This window comes from Coregonus lavaretus, assembly GCF_964263955.1.
Source record: "Coregonus lavaretus genome assembly, chromosome: 1".
Lineage (NCBI taxonomy): Eukaryota > Metazoa > Chordata > Actinopteri > Salmoniformes > Salmonidae > Coregonus > Coregonus lavaretus.
Window position 1 is genome coordinate 79,146,417 of NC_139988.1, and position 25,457 is coordinate 79,171,873.

At 43.7% G+C, this 25,457-nt stretch overlaps 1 protein-coding gene across 1 annotated transcript; it reads left to right on the forward strand.

The window, feature by feature from the left end:
- The first annotated feature begins 5,302 nt into the window (after positions 1 to 5,302).
- pdk2a (pyruvate dehydrogenase kinase 2a) lies at positions 5,303 to 24,961 on the forward strand. Its single transcript, XM_084161925.1, has 11 exons — positions 5,303 to 5,485; positions 12,677 to 12,818; positions 20,015 to 20,086; positions 20,175 to 20,359; positions 20,471 to 20,560; positions 20,771 to 20,848; positions 21,233 to 21,309; positions 21,406 to 21,504; positions 22,218 to 22,328; positions 22,586 to 22,699; positions 23,063 to 24,961. The coding sequence occupies exons 1-11, from the start codon at positions 5,368 to 5,370 to the stop codon at positions 23,204 to 23,206; spliced, it is 1,230 nt and encodes a 409-aa protein (XP_084018051.1). The 5' UTR covers positions 5,303 to 5,367; the 3' UTR covers positions 23,207 to 24,961.
- The last annotated feature ends 496 nt before the right edge of the window (positions 24,962 to 25,457 follow it).

Consider the following 25,457-nt stretch of genomic DNA (forward strand, 5'->3'; position numbering starts at 1 on the left):
TTGCATAGGTTCCTCCTCTGTGCTCGGGATGGAATCAGGAACAAGAAGCTGCCGACTCCGGAGAGGCGAGACTCGAGTGGTTGAAGGCTGGGGAACTCGTCCTCCTAGATGTGGCCGATCGCCTCTCTCCCGACGCCTCTCCCGCAACCGATTGTCTAGCTTGATGGACAGGGAAACGAGAGAATGTAAATCATGTGGCTCATCACGAGCAGCCAGTTCATCCTTAATGGCTTCATTCAAACCGTTTAGAAATGCTCCTTGAAGTGCCACATCGTTCCACTTGGAGTCCGCTGCCAACGTCCAGAACTCAATAGAGTACTCTGCCACACTGTTAGAACCCTGCCTCAAATTAAAAAGTATCTTGGAGGAATTACCCACATGGTCAGGATGGTCAAAAACAGTCTTCAATTTAGCAGAGAAATCAGCAAAAGTCAATCCAGTCAAAGTTTGATCTGAGCACACAGCCTCAGCCCAAACCAGAGCTTTCCCTCTTAACAGCCCCAGAACATAATGTACCTTAGATGAATCAGTAGAAAACGACAGTGGTCTCTGCCGAAAAATCAAGTCACACTGAAGCAAAAATCCCCGGCACTTGTCCAATTCTCCATTGAACGGTTCAGGCGACGTGACAGGGGGTTCCCGATGGAACGAAGCCTGCCTAGTGTCCGAGGAAACAACTTGGGGTGCATCAAACTGGGGGTCAGAGAGAGATGGAGAACTGATAACAGACAATTTAGAGACGTGTGTAGTTAACTGAGTCACCTGGTTCAGCAGTTGATGATTATCTTCCACAAGAGTCCGAATCAACTGGTCATGCTGTCCTAGCAACGTTCCTTGAGCCTGGATAGCTTGTTGGAAGCTGTCTTTGTTTGCCCCGTGCTGTTTCTCTGTTGGGTCCATGGCCAGATCGTTCTGTTAGGCTATGGTTCAACCCAGCACTCAGAGAAACAACACGACAAAGGGAGTGGAAGAAACAAAAATATTTAATAAAAGTTAAAATTGTCTTAGTCCAAAAAACAACTGAAGTAAAGGAACAGAGTGGGCTAGTCGGCTCCGGAGGAAGGAGAGGCTGAGGCAGGCAGGCAGGCAGGCAGGCAGGCAGACCGACAGGCAGGAAGGCAGGCAGGTTGGGAGGTATGTCCGAAACTAAAGACAAAACAAACGACAAGTTAAGGTGAGTGGAGAGCCAGGCTGAAGACAAAGACAAAATAACTATACTGGTGAGCCAAGTTACCGCTCTGGTAAGAACAACGATCTGGCGCCGGTGGAGAGCCATGCCCAGGAATAAGTAGTGCAGGTTGATGAGAGAATAGGATGCAGCTGCGTAGGCAGGAATCACTGGAAACAACCCGCAGCTGCACAGGAGAGGCAGATCCTGAACACGCCCCCTGATCCACTCCAGACACACCCACATAAAGGGGACAAACACACATACAGATACAACAGAAAAATAGGGGACAAAACAAGGAGGAAGGGAAACAGAAAAGGGAGAGAAGCTGCCCACATAACATGTTGTGTGTAACAGTGAGGGGTAATTGAATGCAAGCTTAACAAAAAAAATGTGTACTTGTAAAAAACAAATCTAGCCGACCTATCTAGGGCAGTGGAGGCTGCTGAGGGGAGAACGACTTATAATAATGTCCAGAACATAGCGAATGGAATGGCATCAAACACCTGGAAACGTGTTTGATGTATTTGATAACTTTCTACTGACTCCGCTCCAGTCATTACCACGAGCTCGTTCTCCCCAATTAAGGTGCCAACAACCTCCTGTGATCTAGCAATAGGAAGCTCTACTCAAATAACTTAAGTTCATTTTAACTTGGAGGTTCCTAGTTCTGACTAGCACTTGAATGCAGCAATATTCTTTAATATTTAAGGTCCAAAGCAGTCGTTTTTATCTCAATATCAAATCATTTCTGGGTAACAATTAATTACTGTAATTGTTTTCAATTTTGCTAGGACTGTCTGTTATGAATTCTCTGCCGGAGACTCTTAGCACACCATCTCACAGTCCTCTCAGAAACGCAAACACTAACTTTCTAACCTTTGTAGTAGTCACCCCTCCCCCACCGGAGCCTAGCAGGCTCGGTTAGGGGTCATAATGTCATAAACTGTCCTTTCACACCTAGGTCACTGATTGGTTGACAGGGCAGTTGTTAGGGCGGTTGCTAGCGGGCAGGACATCTGCCCCATTTGTCACTTTTTAGTCTCCTTCAAGCAGTCACAGAGAGAGCAGCAAGCACATTACAAATCAACTTTATATTTGTCATATGCTTCTTAAACAACAGGTGTAGACTGTCAGTGAAATGCTTACTTATGGGCCCTTCCCAATAATGCAGAGACAAAAAAATACAAATAATATACAAATAATAAAACAAGGAATAAATACACAATGAGTAACAAGAACTACATACACGGTGTACCAGTACCGAGTCGATGTGCAGGGGTACAAGGTAATCTCTGTCCTGCACAACAACGGGACTCATTCATATCTCTGGACATGTAGGATAGAGTGCGTGTATAAAGTTAGTTGTGTATATTACTGCCAGTTGTTCAGCAGCATATCAGCTTACATTTCCATATGGTCCTTTGTCATTTATTACTGCATTATTCTGTAAGATTCTGTATCTGTGCATTCTAGCCCTGGTGTATTCATTGGGTATGTGTACATTCATTGCCTCTGTTTTCAGCTGTTACAGAACCATTACCTTTCCATGTACATTCCATTCCTGTGTGTGTCAATAAAGTATCCTTGTGTGTAACTCTGAGGTTGCCTCATTCCCTTCTTACCAGGGGAGGTGCTAGTGGATCACAGACCAGCAAACACGGAGAGCCAGGTCGCTCTCTTTCACTGTCTGGAAGTGGTCTGAGTAGGGAGGGGAAAACTGAAAACTAGCTGTTACGATGTCACCAGGCAGGACAAAATTCCATCCCACCAAAACAGGCTGAAATTTCAGGCGGTCTTTTCAAACGGCTCAATCACTAACTAAAATGGCATTATCATAATTTTCACAATATTATTCCAACCTCAGTGTGGAAATATATATAAAACAGAGGCAAATCATGTTTTTGACTGCACTGGGCCTTTAACTGTTTGTGTTTTTATGGTTACATGTTTTATAGTGGTAGTGCATTGGGGTGCAATTATCATATGATGCTGCAGCTTCTGTGGTCAACACATCAGGGAGATAAAGCCCCACAGCGGTGGTGTCATAATACCCATAAAACCTAGCTGTCAAACAAGGAAATGGTAACCAATAGTTTTTCCACTTTTACCATAGGGGATTTTAGAAACACTTAAAATAAGGGCTGTGTTTCGTGTAGGCTTTCCCTGACGTGATGTTTTGATTACCATGTAAAACTCTCTCTAGGACAAGGTGACTTTTAGCAATATATTCGGCTCTATTTACTCTCAGATTCGAAAATGCTAATTAGCATCAAAGGAGACATAATGCAAAACAACAAATCCCTGCAAGCTCCTGCAAGTCATCTCTAGCTAACACCTTTGCATTCAGGTATTGTGTCAATTTAAAAATTGCACAAGACAGTTCACATAATTGTCCATTTAAAGAAATGTAACCAATTTATTAATTACTACATTTAGCTAACATTAGATAGGTAAGAATTTCTGGATTGACTTTGCCTCGATTGGGCAGTCTCATCCAGATCATCATGGCATTTGTAGTTCTTTATGATAGCCACATTAGCAACTAATTAGCATTTCATTAGTTTTTTTTTGTTGTTGTTTTTTTTTTGGGGGGGGGGTAAATACAGGCGAAAAAATTGATAAAAGTCACCTTGTCCTAGAGAGTTTTACACGGTTATCAAAACGTCACACCAGGGTAAGCCTACACGAAACACAGCCCTTATTTTAAGTGTTTGTAAAATCCCCTATGGGAAAAACTGAAAAAGTATTGGAACCATTTCCCTGTTTGACCGCTAGGTTTTATGGGTATTATGACTCATGCTGTGGTAATCTATTGGAGGTGGACTTATCCAGAGCATCTTGCAACTTGGATGAGAGGACATTCTATATTTACGTCATTTAGCAGACGCTATTATCCAGAGCGACTTACAGTTAGTGAATACATATATATATTTTTTTTTTTTATACTGGCCCCCCGTGGGAATCGAACCCACAACCCTGGCGTTGCAAACACCATGCTCTACAACCCTGGCGTTGCAAACACCAACTGAGCTACACCCCTGCCGGCCATTCCCTCCCCTACCCTGGACGACGCTGGGCCAATTGTGCGCCGCCCATGAGTCTCCCGGTCGCGGCCGGCTGCGACAGAGCCTGGATTCTCTAGGTTCTCTAGTGGCACAGTTAGCACTGCGATGCAGTGCCTTAGACCACTGCGCCACTCAGGAGTACACTCAAACTGTCCAGCAGTGTTGCATCCAGAGTTCTATTTCAACAGTTTTGTATTTGTAAAATAAAAGGTAAAATAAACCAATTTGTAAAAGAAAATGTAAAATAAGCATATTTGTAAGAAGCTAGAAGGTGTGAAAGATTGTGGGAGACCTCTAACCAATTGTACCCCCTAGTCATAGACTGTTCTCTCTGCTACCGCATGGCAAGCGGTACCAGAGCGCCAAGTCTAGGTCCAAAAGGCTTCTCAACAGCTTCTACCCCCAAGCCATAAGACTCCTGAACAGCTAATCATGGCTACCTGGACTATTTGCACTGCCCCCCCCCTCCTGAACAGCTAATCATGGCTACCTGGACTATTTGCACTGCCCTCCCTCCTGAACAGCTAATCATGGCTACCTGGACTATTTGCACTGCTCCCCCCCCCATCCCCCTCTTTTACGCTGTTGCTACTCTGTTTATTATTTATGCATAGTCACTTTAACTCTATCCACATGTACATATTACCTCAATTACCTCGACTAGCCAGTGCCCCCGCACATTGACTCTGTACCGGTACCCCCCAGTATATAGCCTCCCTACTGTTATTTTATTTTACTGCTGCTCTTTAGTTATTTACTTTTATTTTTTTACTTAACACTTTATTTTTTTTTATTTTTTTTTGACTTTTTCTTTTTAAAAACTGCATTGTTGGTTAAGGGCTTGTAAGTAAGCATTTCACTGTAATGTCTACACCTGTTGTAGTCGGCGCATGTGGCAAATAAAATTTGCATTGATTTGATTTGCGTCAATTGTCTAGTCAGATGCCCTTCCCCTCCCCGGATCCACCGCCTTTTTATTGGATGGTAAATCAACCACTGTGGTGTCGTATTGGCTGCAGGTTTTTACTGAGCCTGTTCTTTTGGGCAATCAACATTGGAACAGAAGAGCACTTGTAGTAGCCAGCCAAGCCCTCTTTTTGTTTTCAAAGTGTTTTACTGAAGACGTCAACGATGAAATTCGTGAGATTTATAATGAAAAATGCTACATTGGCCAATGTGCCTAAACATATAGAATATTTTGCAAAATTTTCGCCGTCACCACTCTCTATGAAACAATTTCTCGATTTTGGTGAGTAGCCCTTCAATGTTGTACTACCACGTTGGACAACTGACAATTATTTAATGCAATATCTAACATTTTTAGTTATCGCGTTCTTGTTGTGGAGTAACATAGGCGGCTTGTGTGATTTATGATTTTGCACCACTTTGAATGGTCAGATTCAGAGAGAATATTGTATTGAATGCAAGATACAAGCCTATGCGCACATTTGTTTGTTTACTCTATTGGGCAACATTCCTGGATATTTTGGTCGTCTGTCTTTCCTAGACTAGGCTACTTCATAGTGCAGAGTATTGCGTCATCGTTTGTTGCAAACTCCCGTTCACTGCTAGTCAGAAGCAATGTTCCATCATTGTTTTCGGCACAGCAAATGTCAGGTCTGCTGAGCGCAAACTTGAACGTTGTGAAAACTGTGCAACTTTCAGCGCGCGTTTACTGTGAACACTGAGGCTGTACCCGCTTTAAATTAGTTTTAACAGTGGCCAAGTAGGCTACTTGATCATAATGTGGCTCTATCATCAAAAACAATGGAGAAAATGCATCCCATAACATTTTAACATGGAAATAGTTGTTCTATAATTCAGCCTACCGTAGCAGCCAATGTGTGGTGAGGCCTACATTCCATGATATAAAAAAAAACATGCAGGGCTTGAAATTAACCTGTGTATCCACTTGTCCTTTAGACAAAGAGGTGACTGAAAATGTTGTTTGATGCAAGAACCCCATACCATAATTACAGAGAATCAGACAAATTATACCCTCTGCCTATTGGCTACTTAGTTTATTCAAGCCTGTCTCAAAATACAACACTGCCCCTTTAAGACAAAAAAACTGGGCTAATAACTCACTAACTAGCAAAGGATATGAACAAAAACTGCACACCTGGCTACATGCAGCTCTCCCTTTGATCTCAGAACAAGCCCATCTACTCACCACTGCTCATGCTGTAAACACAGTCAAGTTCAAAGTGAATGGCACAGATCCATATATGACAATGAACTATTTGCATATAGGCCTACTGCAGCTCTGGTTGGTTATGCCGCACCGGACCTATTCCGATGCATTCTGCCTACAACAAAATCTCTTGTATAGTTAGTTTTGTTTCGGGATGTTGCAATGAGTGGCTAATATTGCGTTGATTCGATCATAATTGCCACAGCAAAGGGAAACGTGGATAGTGTTAACAGGGAAAACAGTAGAACAGTGGTCACCAACCTTTGAGTCAAGATCACTGCAAGCAGAGACCTACTGCTCAGATTTTTTTTTTTACGTGACTTAACCAATTAAAAACAGTACTTTAGCAATGAAGTTTGTGCAGTAAGCTATAGGCCCAATACATTTTCACCGCATATTGACTTTGCTTGAATTGTTTGGGCCATTAAAAAATATATACAGTGGGGAGAACAAGTATTTGATACACTGCCGATTTTGCAGGTTTTCCTATTTACAAAGCATGTAGAGGTCTGTAATTTTGATCATAGGTACACTTCAACTGTGAGAGACGGAATCTAAAACAAAAATCCAGAAAATCACATTGTATGATTTTTAAGTAATTCATTTGATTTTATTGCATGACATAAATATTTGATACATCAGAAAAGCAGAATTTAATATTTGTTACAGAAACCTTTGTTTGCAATTACAGAGATCATACGTTTCCTGTAGGTCTTGACCAGGTTTGCACACACTGCAGCAGGGATTTTGGCCCACTCCTCCATACAGACCTTCTCCAGATCCTTCAGGTTTCGGGGCTGTCGCTGGGCAATACAGACTTTCAGCTCCCTCCAAAGATGTTCTATTGGGTTCAGGTCTGGAGACTGGCTAGGCCACTCCAGGACCTTGAGATGCTTCTTACGGAGCCACTCCTTAGTTGCCCTGGCTGTGTGTTTTGGGTCGTTGTCATGCTGGAAGACCCAGCCACGACCCATCTTCAATGCTCTTACTGAGAGAAGGAGGTTGTTGGCCAAGATCTCGCGATACATGGCCCCATCCATCCTCCCCTCAATACGGTGCAGTCGTCCTGTCCCCTTTGCAAAAAAGCATTCCCAAAGAATGATGTTTCCACCTCCATGCTTCACGGTTGGGATGGTGTTCTTGGGGTTGTACTCATCCTTCTTCTTCCTCCAAACATGGCGAGTGGAGTTTAGACCAAAAAGCTCTATTTTTGTCTCATCAGACCACATGACCTTCTCCCATTCCTCCTCTGGATCATCCAGATGGTCATTGGCAAACTTCAGACGGGCCTGGACATGCGCTGGCTTGAGCAGGGGGACCTTGCGTGCGCTGCAGGATTTTAATCCATGACGGCGTAGTGTGTTACTAATGGTTTTCTTTGAGACTGTGGTCCCAGCTCTCTTCAGGTCATTGACCAGGTCCTGACGTGTAGTTCTGGGCTGATCCCTCACCTTCCTCATGATCATTGATGCCCCACGAGGTGAGATCTTGCATGGAGCCCCAGACCGAGGGTGATTGACTGTCATCTTGAACTTCTTCCATTTTCTAATAATTACGCCAACAGTTGTTGCCTTCTCACCAAGCTGCTTGCCTATTGTCCTGTAGCCCATCCCAGCCTTGTGCAGGTCTACAATTTTATCCCTGATGTCCATACACAGCTCTCTGGTCTTGGCCATTGTGGAGAGGTTGGAGTCTGTTTGATTGAGTGTGTGGACAGGTGTCTTTTATACAGGTAACGAGTTCAAACAGGTGCAGTTAATACAGGTAATGAGTGGAGAACAGGAGGGCTTCTTAAAGAAAAACTAACAGGTCTGTGAGAGCCGGAATTCTTACTGGTTGGTAGGTGATCAAATACTTATGTCATGCAATAAAATGCAAATGAATTACTTAAAAATCATACAATGGGATTTAGATTCCGTCTCTCACAGTTGAAGTGTACCTATAATAAAAATTACAGACCTCTACATGCATTGTAAGTAGGAAAACCTGCAAAATCGGCAGTGTATCAAATACTTGTTCTCCCCACTGTATATATATTAAAACATTTGAGGTAGGCTATATGATCACACCGGTAATAGATCTGTTGTTGTATTACTTATAAGGCACAGCTGAGTGAGCATACATTTAAATCGTTTGCTTTTTATTTTAATTTTACTGGGCTGATGTGCCTGCATCTGATGGTCAGTCTCAGTGGAGGGAGAGAGCAGCAGACGTCGCTCTGCTCTCCCTTACCTCCACGGACACTGACCAAAAAGGGACACAGTCTTCCAGCTGATGGCGAAACTCGAGTCGCACCACATTATTTCTGTCTCATGCACAAATTCATGTTACTCCCATGAACAGAGGAAGTGAAATATTCCTTGACCCAAACCGCTAATAATAACAACGCAAGCTTATCGATACACTTTCCTACTCATTCATTACTGCTGCAGTGCTTGTATGTTCCCTGAGTGGAAATAGGAAGAACGTGCATTATGGCGTATAAAAGTGTTGAATAGAAAGTGTTTACAGTGCTGAGTAAGAACTTAAACATGAACTCACTCAAAACAGCAGTTACATTTACATTTTAGTCATTTAGCAGACACTCTTATCCAGAGCGACTTACAGAAATAATTAGGGTTAAGTACCTTGCTCAAGGGCACATCGACAGATTTTTCACCAGTCGGCTCGGGGATTAGAACCAGCAACCTTTCGGTTACTGGCACAACGCTCTTAACCACTAAGCCACCTGCCGCCCACTTTCATCTACTTACACGCCTTCTTAAAAGTGAAATGTTTTCAGTCATTTCATGGGGAAGATAGTGCATTCAGAAAGTACAGTATTCATAGCCTTTGACCTGAATTAAAAATGGATTAAATTGATATATTTTCTAACCCATCGACACACAACACCCCATAATGACAAAGTGAAAACGTGTTTAGAAATTTTAGCTAACATGTTGAAAATGAAATGCTGAAATATCTCATTTAAATAAGTATTCACACCTTAAAACACAAGGCGAAATCTACGCTGGAGTTGTTGACCAAGAAGACAGTGAATGTTCCTGAGTGGCCTAGATAGTTTAGACTTAAATCTACTTGAAAATCTATGGGACGACCTAAAAACGGTTGTCTAGCAACGATCAACAACCAATTTGACGTAGCTTGAATAAATCTCACCCATCTACACACAATACCCCATAATGACAAAGTGAAAACACGTTTGGTCGATACTTTGTAGAAGCACGTTTGGCAGCTGCCAAAGCTGTGAGTCTTTCTGGGTAAGTCTCTAAGAGCGTTCCACACCATCCTCAGTTTTCTCCCTTCGCAGCCATTCAACTCTGTAACTGTTTTAAAAAGTCACCATTGGCCTCATGGTGAAATCCCTGAGCGGTTTCCTTCCACTCCGGGCGACTGACTGACTGCAATAGGAAGGACGCCTGTATCTTTGTAGTGACTGGGTGTATTGATAGCACCATCCAAAGTGTAATGAATAACTTCACCATGCTCAAAGGGATATTCAATGTCTGCTTTTTTGCGTTTTTTACCATTCCACCAATAGGTGCCCTTCTTTGCTGTATTTGTTGACAGTCGCTCTCTAGTCATGGTTTTAAACGTTTCGAAATCTCACAGTATCAACATTGCTGTAGCTTTCTTTTATGCCTGCTATGTTACTGCAGACACGGTAATCTGAGCCATCTGATTGGCCAGCGGTGGGCCTATAGTGCACTTGATTTTTCTCTCCGGGACCGCCAGGAAGGCAGACTTTGTACCTTCAGACACATGAAATGGTTCAAAATGGCAACAGTTTGCCTACCCGGCGCAGGGCAGCTGAATCGGGTGCACCTAACCCTAACAGTCATCTTTTTTTTTTTTTTTACATAAATGTTTGTCGATCGACTAGGAATGCTTTGGAGAGCAACCAGTCGATCATGATCGACCGGTTGGTGACCACTGCTTCTCTTTGTGGGCTGATATTTCTTCTGCGCAGAAGTCCTGGGGGAGCTGCGCGGCAGTCTCGGGGCTACTGCGCGCCCGCACGCAGCTTATTGGGAACATTGGTCAGAAGTTAACTACATCAGAAGTGTGCTATCCTATCCTCAACAGCACTCGCAACAATATCATTATGGATTCATATAATTTGGCACAAAAACACCACGTGTGACATTATTTCCTATTGTAGCTTATTTCCTATACTAGAAATTGATGGAAGAAGTTCTATTTAGCTAGGCCTAGGCTCACTTCTTCACTCCGGGAGACCTTGTAGCCTACACATAGAGCTCCTGTCGTTGAAGGTTAGTACGTCCCTAGCCCAACCGGCTGGCAGATGTCGCTATTATTCCTTTACGTCGCGTTTCTCATCTGCATCAGAGAAGAGGCAAAGCGAGAGGGATAACTGGGCTCCAACTCTGTCTTCTCCAGCAGGTGGCGTTTGTCTTTTTTATTTTTTGATCACTAAGCGAGGAGTTTTTGTGTGGAGGTCAATGAGTGTCGAATTTGGTTAACAAATGTAATGGCTTATTTGCTACGTGTGGCTTATTTTAGCGAAAAGAAATGTTGTAATGCTTAGGTTGTTATGAGTGTACTGAAATGTAGGACACGTGACATCCCGGCAATTTGAGAAAAAACACAGTTGGGACTGTTCACACGCGTATCTGCCCTCTCATTGGTTAGTATGGTCCCATCTGATATTGCCTCCTCCCAACTGCCTTGCATTTGTTCCGATTTTTTTTTTTCATTGTTTCAGCGGCCACTCGAGTATCTGGTCAATATTATGGATATTCTGCGTCCAACTGGAGTCTATGCAGCCAGCTATACCTTGTGTCCCCTGGCAACCGGCTCGTACATAAATTATAATTCAGGCTGCAAGGGTTTAACTTTAATGGTGAACGCCAAAAAACAAACTGGAAAAATATGCGTACTGTCTTATTAAAACATTTTCCACCACCATGCTAGAGTGGCTAATGCTACTTCCTGATGTTGCAAATGACGGTCATCCAGCCCACTGAGCTATAATTAACTGGAGACTGCGTCCAAGATGTCCAACCATTGTTTTCAACGTAATTTACTCATGTTCGCATACGCTGATTCATGGAACTTTTTATTTAGTTGTGTGTGTGTATATATATTTAACCCTCTTTCTCCATAATTTTGTGATATCCAATTACGATCTTGTCTCAACGCTGCAACTGCCCAACGGGCTCGGGAGAGGTGAAGGTCGAGTCATGCGTCCTCCGAAACATGACCCGCCAAATCGCACTTAACACCCGCCCGCTTAACCCGGAAGCCAGCCGCACCAATGTGTCGGAGGAAACACCGTTCAACTGACGACAGAAGTCAGCCTGCAGGTGCCCGGCCCGCCACAAGGAGTTCATGGACCTTTACACGGCCCAACTTCACATGCGCACAAGCACTCAGTGCACACAGAGAGCAGCGACGAAGTCGTCCAAAAATATGGCAGACATTGGATAAATATAAAATGTTTATCTTCGGCTGTGAGTGATAAAAAATACCAAAATAAAAAAACTGCCTCAGCAACAATGTTTTGAATAATTCAATGGATGTTTTGTGCACAAAGGTGATGACTAAAGTCTTATTAGGAATTTCAAATCTGACTTCTCTGTGGCAATCTATGGAAATTGTCTTTCTGTGCCGGGCATCAGTTAAACTGCAGTACCAAAGCAAGGCTGTACGAGAAGACCGCTGCAACCTTATTGTCTGAAGTTGTTTTTTCAGTGGCTCGCCATTAAAGCTAGTACATCCTGTATCCCTAAAACATATTTACCAGCCCTCTGGTTTACCTATTTCCGAGCAACTTTTCCTGTCATTGAAGGCAAATCTATAATTTGGAATACCTTACCATTCGCTATGGGCTATACAATGTGTGAAAAGTGACGCCTATATCCAACTTTTCCAGAGTTGACCAAATTCACTCCATATTCAGTGCACTGCCATCTAGGATCACGCAGTAATCTTGTGGCAACTACTACAGAGTATGGTGACTAGGGAGTGCGCTTCGGAATGTTTTTATTTAAACATTTTAACCTGTAGCGAATGGTAAGGCATTCTGGATTATAGGCAAGCCTTCGGTGACGGGTAAAGTTTATCGAACTAGGTCAACCAGAGGGCTGGTAAATAGGCTTATGTTTTATGGATACAGGATGTGTCCTTCAGCGACGGGAGCCCAATGTGTACAGGTCTCCCAGAGCGAAGAGGCTAGTCCTGCCTGCCTATACAGAAAACATACCCAAATGTATTTTTTTTCAGGTTCCACCAATGCATGCGAGAGGACGTCATTTGTTTTTTTGAGACAAGAGCTACCTGTGCGACTATCTAACATCATGAAGGAGATCAATTTGCTACCTGAACGATTGCTTACAACCCCATCCGTGCAGATGGTGCAGAGCTGGTAAGAGAGTTTGACTATTCTGTAAGTGTAGTTGAGTTTGAGAGGGTGATACTGCATTTAACATATTATAATTTTTTTGAACCCAGTAGTTTTACATATTGTTTCATTCACTGTTTTGAAAATGTAGTTCATATAAACCACACTAAGCTATTTGTTTGTTGATATTGGTATGTTGGTGACATATCCCTGCATCTCTCCCTGACCTTAACTTTGCCCTAGTTTTCCCCTCCTGACAGTCTTTTGCAGTGGGCTTTGCATCGGGAAAGCCATTTCAATCTGGAAAGCACTGCTGTTTGTAGAAAAGTATTTCCATAAACGTAAGGCCTATATGTACAGTGCTGTTATTACCCTTGTTGGAACTTTATTCTATTGTAGCCCTCTTGTCTAATGCAATAACCTTCAGTCCATCTTTATTTCAGCACAACGAAGAGCACCCACAGACAACTTCTGTAAAAGCCCAGATCTTCCGTCACGCACACTGTCAAAATGTATCATACTGATGTACAGAACAGATCCTGTGAAATGCTCATAACTTCTAGCTGGTGTGGAATACTGCAAAAGCAAGCCGCTGTTGTCGCATTAATTTTCAAACAATATTTGCAAATGTGTGATCTGAAGACAAAGGCCGATGAACATCAACATGGTTCTACAGTGAGGGGAAAAAAGTATTTGATCCCCTGCTGATTTTGTACGTTTGCCCACTGACAAAGAAATGATCCGTCTATCATTTTAATGGTAGGTTTATTTGAACAGTAAGAGACAGAATAGCAACAAAAAAATCCAGAAAAACGCATGTCAAAAATGTTATATATTGATTTGCATTTTAATGAGGGAAATAAGTATTTGACCCCCTCTCAATCAGAAAGATTTCTGGCTCCCAGGTGTCTTTTATACAGGTAACGAGCTGAGATTAGCAGCACACTCTTAAAGGGAGTGCTCCTAATCTCAGTTTGTTACGTGTATAAAAGACACCTGTCCACAGAAGCAATCAATCAATCAGATTCCAAACTCTCCACCATGGCCAAGACCAAAGAGCTCTCCAAGGATGTCAGGGACAACATTGTAGACTTACACAAGGCTGGAATGGGCTACAAGACCATCGCCAAGCAGCTTGGTGAGAAGGTGACAACAGTTGGTGCGATTATTCGCAAATGGACTAAACACAAAATAACTGTCAATCTCCCTCGGCCTGGGGCGCCATGCAAGATCTCACCTCGTGGAGTTGCAATGATCATGAGAATGGTGAGGAATCAGCCCAGAACTACACGGGAGGATCTTGTCAATGATCTCAATGCAGCTGGGACCATAGTCACCAAGAAAACAATTGGTAACACACTACGCCGTGAAGGACTGAAATCCTGCAGCGCCCGCAAGGTCCCCCTGCTCAAGAAAGCACATATACAGGCCCGTCTGAAGTTTGCCAATGAACATCTGAATGATTCAGAGGAGAACTGGGTGAAAGTGTTGTGGTCAGATGAGACCAAAATGGAGCTCTTTGGCATCAACTCAACTCGCTGTGTTTGGAGGAGGAGGAATGCTGCCTATGACCCCAAGAACACCATCCCCACCGTCAAACATGGAGGTGGAAACATTATGCTTTGGGGTGTTTTTCTGCTAAGGGGACTGGACAACTTCACCGCATCAAAGGGACGATGGACGGGGCCATGTACCATCAAATCTAGGGCATTGAAAATGGGTAGTGGATGGGTATTCCAGCATGACAATGACCCAAAACACACGGCCAAGGCAACGAAGGAGTGGCTCAAGAAGAAGCACATTAAGGTCCTGGAGTGGCCTAACCAGTCTCCAGACCTTAATCCCATAGAAAATCTGTGGAGGGAGCTGAAGGTTCGAGTTGCCAAACATCAGCCTCGAAACCTTAATGACTTGGAGAAGATCTGCAAAGAGAAGTGGGACAAAATCCGTCCTGAGATGTGTGCAAACCTGGTGGCCAACTACAAGAAACGTCTGACCTCTGTGATTGCCAACAAGGGTTTTGCCACCAAGTACTAAGTCATGTTTTGCAGAGGGGTATACTTATTTCCCTCATTAAAATGCAAATCAATTTATAACATTTTTGACATATTTTGTTGTTGTTATTCTGTCTCTCACTGTTCAAATAAACCTACCATTAAAATTATAGACTGATCATGTCTTTGTCAGTGGGCAAACGTACAAAATCAGCAGGGGATCAAATACTTTTTTCCCCTCACTGTAGAACCATGTTGATGTTCATCGGCCTTTGTCTTCAGATCACACATTTGCAAATATTGTTTGAAAATTAATGTGACAACAGCGGCTTGCTTTTGCAGTATTCCACACCAGCTAGAAGTTATGAGCATTTCACAGGATCTGTTCTGTACATCCGTATGATACATTTTGACAGTGTGCGTGACGGAAGATCTGGGCTTTTACAGAAGTTGTCTGTGGGTGCTCTTCGTTGTGCTGATATAAAGATGGACTGAAGGTTATTGCATTAGACAAGAGGGCTACAATAGAATAAAGTTCCAACAAGGGTAATAACAGCACTGTGTTATAAGTAGGGTCGCAAAGGGAGGGTATATTACTGGAAACGTTCAAAGTTTACCAGTAAACTACCAGAATTTTGGTTTGACATTTGTCATTTAGCGGACGCTCTTATCCAGAGCAACTTAATTGGTGCATTCATATTAAGATAAGTGGGGGTGGGGTTCAGATGTTTTTGGAAAATGGGCAGGGACTCTGCTGTCCTAGCTTCAGTCGGAAGCTGGTTAAAACATTGGGGTGCCAGGACAGAGAAGAGCTTTGGCTGAGCGGGAGCTGCCCTCCCGTAGGGGTGGGAGGGCCAAGAGACCTGAGGTGGCAGAACGGAGTGCCTGGGTTGGGGTGTAGGGTTTGAGCATAGCCTCAAGGTAGGGAGGGGCAGTTCCTCTTGCTGTTCCGTATGTAAGCACCATGGTCTTGTAGTGGATGAGAGCTTCGACTGGAAGCCAGTGAGGTGACATGAGAGAACTTGGGTAGGTTGAAAACCAAGCGGGCTGCAGCGTTCTGGATAAGTTGCAAGGGTTTGATGGCACAAGCGGGGAGCCCAGCCAACAGCGAGTGGAAGTAGTCCAGACGGGAGATGACAAGTGCCTGGATTAGGACCTGCACCTCTTTCTGTGTGAGGTAGGGTCGTACTTTATGGATGTTGTAGAGCATGAACCTGCAGGAGCGGGTCACTGCTTTGATGTTTGCAGAGAACGACAGGGTGTTCTCCAGGGTCATGCCAAGGTTCTTTGCACTCTAGGAGGGTGACTCTGTGGAGTCGTCAACCGTGATGGAGAGGTCTTTGAACGGGCAGGCCTTCCCCGGGAGGAAGAGCAGTTCCGTCTTGTCAAGGTTGAGCTTGAGGTGGTGGGCCGACATCCAAATTGAGATATCTGCCAGGCACGCAGAGATGCGTGTCGCCACCTGGGTGTCAGAAGGGTGGGAGGAGAAAAGTAGAGTGTCATCTGCATAGCAATGGTAGGAGAGACCATGTGAGGATATGACAGAGGCGAGTGACTTTGTGTATGAAGAGGAGATGGCCTAGAACCTAGCCCTGGGGGACACCAGTAGTTGAGAGTACATGGATCCACGCTACTTGGTCCTGCCAGGTAGGATGCAATCCAAGAGTGTGCAGAGCCTGAGACAACCAGCCTTGAGAGGGTGGAGAGGAGGATCTGATGGTTTACAGCGTCGAAGGCAGCAGATAGATCTAGCAGTGCGGAGAGCCTCCGTGACACAGGAGCAGTCTCGGTTGAGTGACCCGTCTTGAAGCCTGACTGGTTAGGGTCAAGAAGATCGTTCTGAGAGAGATTACGAGAAAGTTGATCAGAGACAGTACGTTCAAGTGTTTTGGAAAGAAAAAAATGGATACAGGTCTATAGTTTTTGACGTCAGATGAGTCGAGTGTTGGTATCTTGAGGAGGGGAGCAACTCGGGCCATTTTGAAGTCAGAGGGGACGCACACAGCCAGTGGTCAGGGATGAGGGAAGTGAGGAATGGGAGAAGGTCTAGAGGAGGGGATGGGATCGAGCGGGCAGGTTGTCGGGCGGCCAGACCTCACTAGTCGCAGAATGTCATCTGGACAGAGAGGGGAGAAAGTGGTCAAGGCGTAGGGTAGTTCTGTGTGAATGAAACCAGTGGACTCAATAGGCTGAGTGAATGAGTAGTGGATGTCTTTTTCAAAGTGGTTGACAGTCGTCCGGAGGGAGAAGGGGTGGAGGACGAAGGAGGGAGGAGAAGGTGGAAAATAGTTTCTTAGGGTTAGAGGCAGAAGCTTGAAATTTTGAGTGGTAGAAAGTGGCTTTAGCAGCGGATACAGAGGAAGAGAAGGTGGAGGACTGAGTGAAAGGATAATAGGACCTTTTCGCTCAGCTGCCCGCAGCCCTGTTCTGTAAGCGCGCAATGAGTCACTCAGCCACGGAGCATGAGGGCCAGGAGGAAAGGGGACAGTGCGAGTCATAGGATGCGGAAATAGAGGAGAGTAGCGTCAAAGAGGCAGAATCAGGAAACCGGAGGGAGAAGGATTTAGTAGAAGGGAGAGATGATGGGGTAGAAGAGGAAAGGGTAGTGGGAGAGAGAGCAGATGCAAACACTGCCAGAGATCCTGAATTCCACATGGGTGGGTACACTAAATTACAAGGGTTGCAGCCAAGGGGTGGGGAGTGTCTGTAAAGCCTACAGGGAGAGTTGCGAACAGGTATAGAAAACACACACATAGTTGCCAAAGCTGCAAAATCAGAATCTGTAAATAACTAGGTAAGATACTAAAGTGAGAGTGGTGTGGAGCCTTCCTCTCTTTCCTTCCTCAAACAACTCGGCAAAACAATCTTTGTTTTGTGACAAAACCGCCACTGACTCAGCTGCTGCTGAGAAAACAGGGGAGACTGAAGAACTAATTGCTTAGCAGAGGTGAAGAGCACACCTCACTGTACTAATTGCTGATTGCCTAGTAGAGGTAAAACCACTCCCCCTCCAATACAGCCACTGATTACCTTGATCCTGGTTGATGTGTCAACAACTATCTGCAAATTATGAGCATTCAGCTGTTCATTCACATTTTAGTCATTTAGCAGATGCTCTTATCCAGAGCGACTTACAGTTGGTGTTCACACACCAAGTAGGCCACTGGGAAGACAGGCAGCACTTAAAGTAGACAAAAAAAAGTATACTTATCACTCCTGGAGATATCAGCAGTCCTCTAGCTATAGAATGATAGCCTTTCAAGGATTTTATGTAATCTATCAAGACATCTAGTGGCCATTTTGGGTACTTCAGATTATCTCTGGCCCTCTGTCTGGCCTCATCACATGTAAAATATATGAAATAATTAAATAAGATTTTTAAATAAGAAATAGAATGACAAAGCTGTAAAACATTATCCTAAATATAAGTCATCAACGTAGTGAATACCATTTGGTGTTTAATATGAGGGTTTCAGCATGAAATATCCTTAAATGTTTTTACTAACTTTTTATTTATTTTACTATGTCAATATGCATTTGTTGTCAATGTTTTGGCATCAAACTGGTGGCAGTTGTGCAAAAAGTCAATAGTTGCAGAGTTAATTGAAAATGCCATTGTTGATTAGATGCTTTCTTATTAACTAGGTTATTTTCTCTTGAACCATATGGTCTATCTAGTAAACTCAGCAAAAAAAAAAAACGTCCTCTCACTGTCAACTGCGTTTATTTTCAGCAAACTTAACATAATCATAATATAATAAATAATGTGTAAATATTTGTATGAACATAACAAGATTCAACAACTGAGACATAAACTGAAGAAGTTCCACAGACATGTGACTAACAGAAATTGAATAATGTGTCCCTGAACAAAGGGGGCTTTGTGGCCACCAGCTGCATTAAGTACTGCAGTGCATCTCCTCATGGACTGCACCAGATTTGCCAGTTCTTGCTGTGAGATGTTACCCCACTCTTCCACCAAGGCACCTGCAAGTTCCCAGACATTTCTGGGGGGAATGGCCCTAGCCCTCACCCTCCAATCCAACAGGTCCCAGAGGTGCTCAATGGGATTGAGATCCATGCTCTTCGCTGGCCATGGCAGAACACTGACATTCCTGTCTTGCAGGAAATCACGCACAGAACGAGTAGTATGGCTGGTGGCATTGTCATGCTGGAAGGTCATGTCAGGATGAGCCTGCAGGAAGGGTACCACATGAGGGAGGAGGATGTCTTCCCTGTAACGCACAGCGTTGAGATTGCCTGCAATGACAACAAGCTCAGTCCGATGATGCTGTGACACACCGCCCCAGACCATGACGGACCCTCCACCTCCAAATCGATCCCGCTCCAGAGTACAGGCCTTGGTGTAACGCACATTCCTTCAACGATAAACGCGAATCCGACCATCACCCCTGGTGAGACAAAACCGCGACTCGTCAGTGAAGAGCACTTTTTGCCAGTCCTGTCTGGTCCAGCGACGGTGGGTTTGTGCCCATAGGCGACGTTGTTGCCGGTGATGTCTGGTGAGGACCTGCCTTACAACAGGCCTACAAGCCCTCAGTCCAGCCACTCTCGGACAGTCTGAGCACTGATGGAGGGATTGTGCGTTCCTGGTGTAACTCGGACAGTTGTTGTTGCCATCCTGTACCTGTCCCGCAGGTGTGATGTTCGAATGTACCGATCCTGTGCAGGTGTTGTTACACGTGGTCTGCCACTGTGAGGACGATCAGCTGTCCGTCCTGTCTCCCTGTAGCGCTGTCTTAGGCGTCTCACAGTACGGACATTGCAATGTATTGCCCTGGCCACATCTGCAGTCCTCATACCTCCTTGCAGCATGCCTAAGGCACGTTCACGCAGATGAGCAGGGACCCTGGGCATCTTTCTTTTGGTGTTTTTCAGAGTCAGTCATAACTGTGACCTTAATTGCCTACCGTCTGTAAGCTGTTAGCGTCTTAATTGACTGTTCCACAGGTGCATGTTCATTAATTGTTTATGGTTCATTGAACAAGCATGGGAAACAGGGTTTAAACCCGTTACAATGAAGATCTGTGAAGTTATTTGGATTTTTACTAATTATCTTTGAAAGACAGGGTCCTGAAAAGGGGACGTTTCTTTTTTTGCTGAGTTTTAGTAGCTTGGCAATCCTAGTTATAAGTTGTATTGCTGCAGCTAAACATATACACCACACTAGTCAGGAATGATGCAAACTGAGAAATGTGTTTTCAGGTATATCCAGAGCTTGATGGAAATCCTGGAGTTCTTGGACAAGACTCCTGACAACCACAGTGTCTTGGATGAGTAAGTCCTCAATCACCTTTGATAGTCAGGCAGGCCCTCTCATCAATCTATCACATGCTGTTTGTCTTAGTCGCCTTTTGTCCACTAGGTTTGTGGACACCCTGGTGAATATCAGGAACAGGCACAATGACGTAGTGCCCACCATGGCACAGGGCGTCATTGAGTACAAGTCGGTGTTCGGCCAGGACCCAGTCACCAACCAGAACATTCAGTACTTCCTGGACCGTTTCTACATGAGCCGTATATCTATCCGCATGCTCATCAACCAGCACAGTGAGTACAGATGTCAGTCCACTAAGTTACCCATTCTTTTATAGACTTTGTTGACAGCACAATTGTCGGCCATTTTGAAACTGACGTTTCCCCTCATTGGACTCTCTGTAGCTCTTGTCTTTGATGGAGCAACGAATCCACTTCACCCCAACACAATAGGGAGCATCGACCCTCACTGTGAAGTCACAGAGGTGGTCAGAGGTAAAAATAAATAAAGAAAATATGGATATTTTTATGTGGTTTTGAGCTGTCATAGATTATATAGACTTGTAATATCCTATGGGTGCATGGAGAGAATAGATGGGTCCAATTGTAGTTTTGATGTAGTCAAATATAACATCTGCGATTTTGCCAGGATGTCTCTTGGACCCAAACACCCTTATTGTGTCATTTCATGTTGTATTTTTCCAGATGCTTACCAGAGCGCCAAGTTGGTGTGTGATCAGTACTATCTGAGCTCGCCAGACCTGATGCTGCAAGAAATGAATGGTAAGAACCAAACCAAGAGTAATCAATCATCTATTCCACTGATATCACCTATGACGCACGCATGTAGATGGATGACCATTTTATGCTAATTTGGGAGTCTTGGATGAAATTGTCTGAGCACCACCGCTGTGTGTATAAACAATCTCTGCCGTCTGGAACTGCGGGCCAAGTAATTATTCCAGCGAGGCAAAAGTAATGGGTAAGTGGCAATGGCTGGCTGCCTCGGACAATATTGACACTGTGACTAAATTCCCCTCTATTCCCAGAATAATTAAAATGGATGTCAACAGAATCTGTCAATGACGCATTACATCCTAATGGCTTTTGAATTTTAATTGAACTGCAGAACTTGTTTATTAATTTATTCTCTTTCGCTTTACCCAGTCAACAACCAGAAACAACCAATAAGCATTGTCTGTGTGCCCTCCCATCTCTACCACATGTTGTTTGAGCTTTTCAAGGTATGGTAGAACCTGCATTAAAAATGTATTCTTAGATCGAAGATGTTAGTCACTTGTGAATGTGAATCTTACCTTGTCTATTGGTCCATCTTCCAGAATGCTATGAGAGCCACAATTGAGAATCATGAAGCCAGCAACAGGCTACCACCCATTCAAGTCATGGTGGCCATTGGAGGAGAGGACCTGTCAATTAAGGTACAGTATGTTAGTGAAATATATTGCTATGTTTTAAAAAAAAATACTAGAATTGCCAATACCAATTAATACCATTGTCACACTCACAAGTGCTAATGATAGTCTGTGGCATAATGAATTGACAATATCTTACTTTTCATTTTTTTAATTCTCCAGTTCCCCCCAAATCCTTATTTAAAGCTGTTATGTACGATTTTAATGTTAAACTAAGCCGCTAATCCCAGATAAGATTAGCAGGATTGGGCCTACGTTGACTTCCATACTAAGAGCCCATTATCCTTGTCCTGCAGTAACTTGATCTCAGTTCTGCTTGTTCTTTTGGTGATCTGACCGGTGTACCTGGGGTGTATTCATTACACCAATTCTGTGGCAAAACATTTCTTAAACGGAACGAAATGGGGAAGGACCTACCTGAATTTGTCCAATAGAAACTAATTTTGCTCTGTTTGCTTCCGTTTGGTTCTTAAACGGTTTCCATAATGAATACGTCCCTGGCAGTGACATAACACACAACAGAGGGAACTGAGTGGCCTTGTTGTCCAGTTACCTTGACGATATGCAGAATAGATGCCTTGGCTCAGCCTATCGTAAGGCACCTGTCTTTCTGGCAGTATCTCCACCTTTTTTATGACTGGCCATTCCTCCAATGCCTGACAGTTTTCTCTCTCTCTCTCTCTTTCCCTACTTCTCTCTCTCTCTCTGGTGATGCGTAGGTGAGTGACAGGGGTGGCGGAGTCCCTTTCAGGAAGATTGAGAATCTTTTCAGCTACATGTACTCTACGGCCCCCACACCAGAGAGGGGTGAGCACTCGCAGACACCATTGGTGAGTGCCTCTGCTCTTTGTCAAGTCTATTCTTTCATGGACCAGGTTCATATTCAGGATGGTGTAACATACTGAACTTTGCAGGTAGAAATGCTCTGAAATAGAGCTGACATGATTCCTTACTCTACATGTCAGAGAGGCATGTCTGGCTCTGTTCTACACAATATATATTTCTGTCCGAACTTTCCAATACACCCATGTTTATCAGACTATTGAAGCAGCCATGGTTTAACCCTGTTGTGTCGTCTCCTCTCCAGGCTGGCTTTGGCTACGGCCTGCCCATCTCCCGGCTCTACGCTCAGTACTTCCAGGGAGACCTGCAGCTCTACTCTATGGAGGGTTACGGCACTGACGCTGTCATCCACATGAAGGTAAGCTACATACTGAGACAATGGGACTCATATAAATAATAATAATTTAAAAAATCATTTAGCAGACGCTCTTATCCAGAGCGACTTACAATTAGTGCATTCACGTTAAGATAGCTAGGTGAGACAACAACACATCACAATCGTATCAAGTACATTTTCCCCTCAACAAAGTATTTATCAGCAAAGTCCGTGCTAGTGGGAAAATAAGTGCCCTTTTTTCTTTCTTTGGTGGGGGGAGTTATAAGTTACATTTCTGGAGACTCTCTAGTACCCAAACACTCAAATTGTATCATTTCACAATATTGTATTTCTCCAGATGCTTTAAACACAATAAAATACAACTCAATCTCCTTCCCTCCACAGGCCTTGTCCACAGACTCTGTGGAGAGGCTCCCGGTGTACAACAAGACTGCTCTGCGGCATTACAAGGTTAGCCAGGAGGCAGACGACTGGTGTGTGCCCAGCAGAGAACCCCTGGACCTGACCAATTACAGGGTAGCCAAATGAGGATAATGATGACGCCACCCTGGTTTTGATTGAGGCTCTGTGTGCCAACCCCCTGCCCAGACAGCTACCTAACCCCACCCAGATATGACTGGGTGTTGATGTTTTTTCATCCTGGTTTTGGCATTGGCACATTTTCTTGTTGTCCCCACAATGATTCCCTTCATGGTTATCTTTTAGGTTAGATTGGGGACTTGTGGAAGTATGGAAAAAAATTGCGTACTGGCACTTTAAAAAACAAAAAAATATATAATCTTTGTTCACCTCCATGAGTGTTTTTATGGGAGTGCCAGATGTTGATAATAAAAATAGTCACACTCTAATTATGATCCCAAACATTTAATGGGTATACCAACCCGGTTGCTATACCCATTAAATGTTTGGGAGCATAAGAATGTGTGACTTTCTTTCTTTTTATAGTTAACTCTCCGTTAGTCAGCATGTCTATAAAACATTTTTGGGTGTGTCAGCTTATGACTTTTTACTATTGCCCGATGTTGAAGTACACCCAAGGCCCACATGGGAGGGTGTGGGGTAGTGAGGCCCCTATGTCATGCTTCATTTTGGGGGGAGAGATGTGGCAGGGTGGGTCTGAAGACCCAGAGACTGTGCCCAGTATGTTATTGAGATGGCGTAGCGTGACCGTGGGAGAGTGAGAATACGTAACACCAGGGTAGCGTTCAGTATGGCCCAACGTTATGGAACGTTCAGGTAGAAACGTGGTGTAGAACAGCCAAGCTTTTCTATCATGTCGACTAGGGAATCATGGCATCTCTATACATTACATTTTCTATCTGCAACATTCAGAATGTTGCGTCCTTCTGAACGTGACCCAGGTTGAAAAGACAATACAATGTGTTTGTTGACCTCTCTGAGAGGCTCTTTATGTACTGTAAACAGAAGTGAGCTGGAGATGTTGAGGTGTGGTAGATGTCCTTTAGATGAACCAGTACTGTAGAATAATTGAATGTCCTGGCGGGCATTAATCTCCCTCTCTAAATCGCTGACTGCCAGAAAATGCCACCTCTGCCTTAAGTGCATCAGTCCTACGTTTTCTTTACTTGAAACATGTACATTATTAACAATGTAGTATTTAATCTATGACAAGGCTGCTATTGACTTACTAGTGCCATTGCATGGAGTCCATTTCATTGATTCTAAAATAATATTGTTAAGTACTGTTCTACCATGTGTCTTGATGCCTTCATGAGTATTGGTCCTGATGTCTATATTGATTTTAATAATTTCAAGTACATTTTCTCTTGCCAGTTCAATGGACCGGATTCAACTAACCAAAATGAGTTAGTCTATGTTCAGTGTTGTGACTTTCTGTATTCCTGTGAACTCAAGCTCTAGAGCAATACATTGTGGAAACAATTTTACCCAAGTTCATCTGCAGTAAGACTATGATCGACTTTGTGTTAGGAAGCCAGTGTTCGTTGGTTACGCGCCGGAGTTCTATTGCCTGTGGTGAAGTTCATCAGAAGCTAGTTAAAACATATCCCAAAGGGCAAAGCACATCGTTCTCTGTTAAGTTCTTATCATCTGTGAACCTTAAGGCTAGTCACATAGGAATATTTGACGCTGTGTATGTGATGGGAAGATGCTCCCTGCCTGTCTGCTTTTAACACTTCCCTTTTCTTTTGTAACTCTATACGTGTCTTCAGGAATATTTTAAATGTTCTTTATTTTTATGAAAATATATTTTTCGTTGAAATTATTGTTGTAAATATGTAGTGTTATTAAACCTATTTCAATGAGAAATGCTTGTTTAATACTTCTGTAATGTAGTGCTGATCACTGGGGCTTGGGGAGAAAGACAGTGTGGCCCTGTCCAGAAACAACCCCTAGCCACCAATCCCCAGGCATTTCATATAGACCTGAAATAATTGTTTCCACTTAGCCCTCTGAAGGGGTATGGATAATTTTTGCTATATTGCTTATCTAATCTGTGTATAAGTAGTCAAGGCTAGTGGCTGTTTCTTGTCCGGGCCCAGATAATCAGTGAGATATCTGTTTCTAGGCAGAAACCATCGTGTCTTGCCATTGGCTGAAACCAGCTCCAAAGTGACCTATCAAGTTCAGTAACTCTACCTTGCCCTCATCACAGTATACATGTCCTTAGACATATAGAATGTCACCCTGCATGTGCTTCTGTTAGTACCCTGACTCTCTTCTTTTACCAATTCCATCAGCTAAAGTGGCTGTTCTAAATAGGCTATATTCCACGATGACCTGGAGTTTAGTTGAAATA